The sequence below is a fragment of the Geospiza fortis genome, unplaced genomic scaffold (assembly GCF_000277835.1).
Source record: "Geospiza fortis unplaced genomic scaffold, GeoFor_1.0 scaffold188, whole genome shotgun sequence".
In the NCBI taxonomy this organism is placed as follows: Eukaryota; Metazoa; Chordata; class Aves; order Passeriformes; family Thraupidae; genus Geospiza; species Geospiza fortis.
The window spans coordinates 1,809,436-1,815,607 of record NW_005054337.1 but is presented as its reverse complement, the minus strand read 5'-3'; the positions used below and the strand labels follow the sequence as shown (position 1 = coordinate 1,815,607).

Here is a 6,172-nt window from a genome sequence, read left to right as displayed (position 1 = left end):
CACCCCCGGGGGCTCCGCCCGCCGCCGGCCCCGCGCTGCCGCCCGCCGCGAGCATCCCCGAGCATCCCCCCACTCCTGCATCGCCTCCCGTTCCCTGCCCCGGGCATCATCCCCGCTGTCGCTCTCCAGCTGCGGGAACGGGTCCCTGGGGACAGCAGGGTGCAGTGGGCACCATGGACAGGGTTTTGGTCATGTTTGCAGTGGGTACAGAGAGGAAAACGCCTGGTTGTTCCCTCCACCCCAAATGTCTCTGATGTCCCCGATCTCCAGCTCCCTGAATGGGGGAGGCAGAGGAAGGTGCTCACCCCCGTGGCTGCTGCATGAGCTCTGGTGGGCATGAGTGGGTACCCACCAAACCTCACTGGGGCTTGGCACACCAGCATGGAGCTAAACAGTGTCACCAGCACCGATCATTACCCCAGTGACAATCCCACAGGTATTTTTTTAGGTGCCTGCATTCAGCTGTCACACCTGACCCAGCCAGGGACTGTCACTGCTGGCCCCCACAGCCACCAAGGGACTGGGGTCTGGCTGTGCACCCTGTGTTCATCCTGCCTCGGCCTGGGAGAGGGCTGGGAGCACCTCTGGCTGCCCAGGACAAGGACAAACAGATGCCTGGGCTGTGATACTCCACCTTCCCAAGGGCTCCCTGTCACAGACCCACTGCAGCACACAGCAGCATCCTCACCCTTGTTTTAAGAGGAAGAACACTCAGCTTAAGCACACTGTGAGACGATCACTGCCCTGTGGGCTGGGAAGGTGCAGCAGGTGGCAGTGACCTTGCACAGCCTGGGGCAGGGTTTGTGTGCCTGTTCATCAGCCTTGCATAGCTACGGCATAAAACCCTCTTGGATCCAGGCTGTGCAGCTGTGTGTGTGAGAGCGGAGCACTTGCCAAAACTAAATTCAGCTCCCCAAATCAATAGGAGCTTTCCAAAATTTTGGATGCTCAATCAGGAGCTGCTCTGGATGAGGCTCAAGCCCCTGACAAGGCTGGATGCTGGCTCAGCTCTGCGCTGGGAGCTGGCCAGGGCTGTCACATTCAGCCAGCCAACCATGCTGCCAGGCAGGGAGCAGGGACATTGAGTCACAAACCATGCGTGTAGTGGGGACATCAGGCTCCAAACCCTGTCTGTAGCCTGCAAAAATCCTTTGAGAATTCCTGGGGGGAGTTGGCATTCCTCCTCTGGCTTCAAGAGAGCGGGCAGGGCAGTGCTGCTTGTTGCAGGCAGATAAAGAAAGAACGTGTTCTCCATCCCTTTGAATTTCCCATTTCTCCCTCAGCCTTTGTCTGCACACAGAGCTTTTGAGCCATGGCAGAAAATTTCCAAGAGAAATATGGTTAAAGAGGGGCCTTGGCAGGAAAAGGCTGATGTCGCTTGAGAAATGTGTGCAGATTACACCAAGCTGTTATTAAAAATAAGTGTTGTGCTTCTTCCAGCCTTTGCTTTCTGTGATTTTTGTGGTAGCAATTGCACTTCTCCAGTAAAGGGTTCACGTGTCCAGGGGATGGAATTTGCTTCTCCCTCATCTGCAAGAGAGGCTGGTGCCAGCCCAGTATCCCAATGCCTGGGGGTACTGTGGTGGGGTGTGGGTGCCTGGGCAAGTTCAGACTGCTCATCCATCTGAAATTCCAAAGGATATTCAGAAAAACCTTGAGCTTGGGGCTGTATAGGAAGGGCTGGGGAGGTGGTGTGGTCCCCACACCTGCTCCATGCTCCAGCCATCCTTGGTTCTACAGAATCCAGCTTCACTCTTGGGCTCACTCAATCCCTCCCATGGTGGAGCATCTTTTAAACAGTCCCAGCAACTCTGCCTTGGGTTTGGTCTGACTTTGGGTCTTTTAATGCCTGGTTAAGGACTTTCCATAGTTAAACAGGAGTCAAACAGCAGGACTTAAACAGTTTTTTAGGGAAAGCCCTAAACCAAGACACAGCTTGGGGCGCTCAAAGCATGAGCCAGGGCTCCTTTTCCCAAGGCAGTGATGGTGTGGGAAGGGGACAGGCTGGGGTCAGTGGCTGCAGTGAGCTCTAGACCAACAGGCTCCCCCTGCACATGCACGTGGATTTGGGCAGGGAGAGCACCAGTGTTCCCGTGGGTCCCACCCCTCCCCAGCACCCGGCTCTGCAGAGGGTGTGAGGCTGGGATGATTCAGCACGTTCGTTTTTCAGAGAATAAAGGAAGTAATTAAACATCAGCTTTCCTCCCGCCGCGCCCCGCGAGGATGAGAGGGAGGAGATGAAAAGCCTTCAGACGGAAGTTATTTGTCCAAGGAGAAAAGTGGCTAATTTCTCTGCACCCAGCGAGGGGGAGCAACCAGAATCACACATCCATCAGTGGCTGGGCACGTGGTCTTGGTGCCCTGGGGACATCCTGCTCTGTTGGGATGTCACCTCCACAAAGCCCCCCATGGCACCCAACCACAGGCCTGGGGGCTGTGAATGCAGCTGGGTATTGGGCACCCCTCCTCACTGCAGCCCCATAGGTTGGGAACAGACACTCCCAAGTTAAACATCATGGAAAGGTTTTCCCAAATCCCAATACCTCTCCCCTACCTGCCCTCCCCCGCCCCCTCAATTTTTTTGTGCAAAGACTTCAAAATTAATTTGTTGAGGCACTTGCAGGGAGATAGAATCGAAAACAGCTTCGTGCTGAAGCCTCCTGCCTGGTGCGGGCTGATGGATGGTGCTTATCTCAACCAGGCATGGAAATGTTTAGTGTTATGAAAATCTCTCCCCGAAAAGAATTTATTTTCATGCTGATAATAAAAGAACCAAAGCTCAGCGTTGGAGGGTGGGGATGCTGCAGGTCACATCAGGCTCTGGCTTACGGAGCCCGGGAGGAACCTGTGCTGTCCTCTGGCCCCTGGCTGGGCAGGTGACCCTCTTGTCACTCACAGTGTGACAACTGCACCTTCTCAAGGTTCATGATTTACTGGCAGAGGACATCCAAGGCATTGCTCCCTCTTTGCTGCTCTCTGGCACACAGTGAGGGGTTGAAACAACGAAAGCTCTTCCATTTGGAGGTTTATATAGATATATTTCTAATTGGATTTTGGCATGTCACGGTTATTTTCAAGGCAGTCTGTAATTATTTGAGAGCCTGATCACCTCCTTTCCCTCAGAACAGAGGACTGGCTTTTTTCTTTTTAATATTGTTTCCCCAAGTGAAATTGTGAATTTGCAACTTAATCCAATCAGAAGGCACACATGATGTAACTCTGCAAGGACACGGCAGGACGGCAGGATCTACCTCTGCCAGGTTCCCAATCAACTCCCAGCAAGGGCAAAACACACAAGAATAATATTTTAATTATTTTTTGTATTAAAAAATAAAAAAGAAAAAGAAAGTGTTTTAAGTAGATCACGGGTACTTGATGGGGTGGGGAGGTTTTGCTGGTCCTGCAGTAGCTCAGCCCACCCTGTGCTGAGACTGCCTCGTGTCCAGCTGCAATTCTGCAGCAGCTGAGTGCTGCTCTCTGGCTTTTTCTGTCCCATCTGAAACCTGATGAAATTCCCACTAATTGCAGGGTTTTATTTTTACACGTGTTGTAATTTTTTGGGGCCAAAATAATTTCATCCAGCTCCATCTGCTCTCCATTAGGGAACTGAAGCTCGGGCAGGACAGATCTCCCCATCCTCACCAGGGCTCTCCCCAGGCTGGGCACTGCCACCATCCCAGAGCTGCACTTGTTATTCCAGCGCCCAGAATGAGCACAAATGAAAACCATTATCCAAGCAGAGTTTTCCAGCATCTCACAGCTAATGACCATACACCACCCTGCTTCATCTTAACAGCCTCAAGTTCTTATTTTCTCCAAGCCCGATTTCAGGGCTCTGGGCTGCATTCAATTGCTACTGAATCCGATTTATTATTTACATTGCAAGGTACAGCCTGGCATGAATTGATTTGCTGTGCTCTGATTGCCACTGCACGCTGCTCTGGGAGCTGGGAGCTGGCTGCTCGTGAATCCAGGCTGCAAAATCAGAAGTTAGGGAGTGCCAGAGTTCAAACTGCCCAGTGCTGTGTTCTGCTCTCGTCTTTGGTTGCATCTCTCAGGATACAGGGAGTGCTGGTCCCAGTGGGGGCGGTGGGATGGATTAACTGGTGTCCCTCAAGGATTGTCACCTCAGCGCTGCAGAGGTCAGATGATTTTAATGGCACCCCTTACTGAAGAAGAAAGGTTTGGGGGATTGCAGAGGGCAAGTGACACTGGTTTTAGGAAGGAGGCGTGGATGGGAGTGCAGGACAGATGGGGAGAGCAGAAAGGATAGGGAATAACAGAACTGGGAAGCAAATGGGAGACTTGGTGTTTTGGGGGATTTATTACAACTGCACTATAAATGCAGCTGGAGGATTCATCACCACTTCACCTTTACTTTCATCATCACCTTCACCTTCACCTTTGTCTTTGCCTTCAGCTTCATGATCATCTTCACCTTCATTTTTGCCTTCACCTTCGCTCCTTACCCTGCCCATGGTTGGAGCTTGCAATACCTTGGGTGGCAGGAACAAGTGCAAATCCCCCAGACCCAACCCTGTTACTCTGGGGCAGTGATGAGCCGAGGCTTTGCTGATGGCTCAGCTGTGGGAGATGAACCTGGAGCAGTGGAGGGCAGGACCATGGACATGCTGCCCTTGGCACAGGGACCCTCCTCCCCCAGCTCATCCAGCTGCCCAAATCACCGAGCACCTTGGGAAACATTTGTCCATCTGCCAGAGCTCTTGACTCTGGACATTCCCAGATGAAAAGACAATTTTAAGGAATCCCATTTGGGCAGCATCATTAACATTCTCCTGGCAAGACACTGTGCCCTTGAGCTCTCTCCCGCGTGGGGATTCTTCCCAGCAAACCCGTGGCTGGTGCCAGCTCTGCTCTCTGGATTGCTGAGAGTGTGAGCCTTGTGCTGAAGACCCTTTAGGAACCTCTGCTAATTGTCACTGCGACCTCCAATGGCTTGGAGGTGACTCTCAAAGGCGCCTCACTCCTCCCAGCTGCTCTGGGACCTTGGCACCTGCTGCTGCTGGCCCTGGCAAAATCCCCACCGCACACCAGAGCTGGGCTTGGGGTGCACAGGGGGGCAGATGCTGCAGATGAGTCCTCAGGGCACCTCTGTATCGTAGCATGGGACTAATTAAAACTTCAGAATGTATATTTACCTAATAGGGAGTTGATTTGTTAAGTAGGACATCCTGCCTTCAGAGGATTTCACGGCATCGGGTGATAATCAAGTGAGAACAGGCTCCAAAAGTGTTAATTTAGGAACTGAGACAACAGGGATTAAAAATAAGCCCTGTTTTGTTCTTCTCTTGCACTTCCACATCTGAAATCCAAGTAATCATCCCATTTGGGAGTGCAAAGCAATGGCACCACCGCCCAGCAAGCACCACACTGGCTGAGGGCGCAAATGTGGGGCTTCAGCGGCCGAATTTGGGCTCTTTGCCCTCTCAGGGCTCAGCTGAGGGGCTCACGTTGCTCCAGCTATTCCTGGCACCTCTGGGATGTCCTGTCCCTGTGCCTGGCACAGGCACACAGGAAGGGGCTGCATTTCTGCTCAGGACTTGCAGGTATTTTGCAGCAGGGATTTTTATAGAATTGTGGAACAATTTGGGTTGGAATGAACCTTTGAAGTCCATCCCATCTCAGCTTTTGCAGGGGCACCTTCCACTAGCCAAGGCTGATCCAAACCCTGTCCAGCCTAACCCTGAACACTTGCAGGGATGGGGCATCCACAGCTTCCTGAACCAGTGCTTTACCACCGCTGCTTTAATAAAGTTTTCCTTATTTTTAACCTAAACCTCCCCTCTTTTAGTTTAAAGCCATTTCCCCGCCTCCGATTGCCAGAGGCAGGCAGGCAGCAGGAAACAGCGCTTGGGAAGAGTCCCAGCGCCGATCCTGCCCTGCGGATGCATTCTTGCCGTGCTGTGTGATATTTAAAAACGCGGATTCCCAGCCTCGGGAGAGCCGCGGGGTTTGTTTTCCCGTTGTCCCGGGAGAAGCCGCCGCCTCCTCCGCCCTCCCCGGGGACACAGAGGCGGCTTTGTGTGACCCAGGGGCCGCGGTCACCCTGCCCTGGGCTGGGCTGCTCCTTGCCGGGCTTCGGGCTGCCCCTGATCCCAGCCCCCGGCAGGATCTGCCTCGGTGAGCTCGTCCTTGCGCTCATCCAAGTGAT

General features: G+C 53.0%; 1 protein-coding gene across 1 annotated transcript in view; it reads right to left on the bottom strand.

Annotated features, from left to right (window-relative positions):
- Positions 1 to 4,444, bottom strand: part of SAMD10 (sterile alpha motif domain containing 10) — a 15,963-nt gene extending 11,519 nt beyond the window's left edge. Inside the window, exon 1 of the mRNA XM_031058050.1 lies at positions 4,379 to 4,444. Within this exon, the coding sequence (XP_030913910.1) occupies positions 4,379 to 4,444 (66 nt within the window). The remainder of the gene's footprint in view (positions 1 to 4,378) is intronic.
- Positions 4,445 to 6,172: the final 1,728 nt, after the last annotated feature.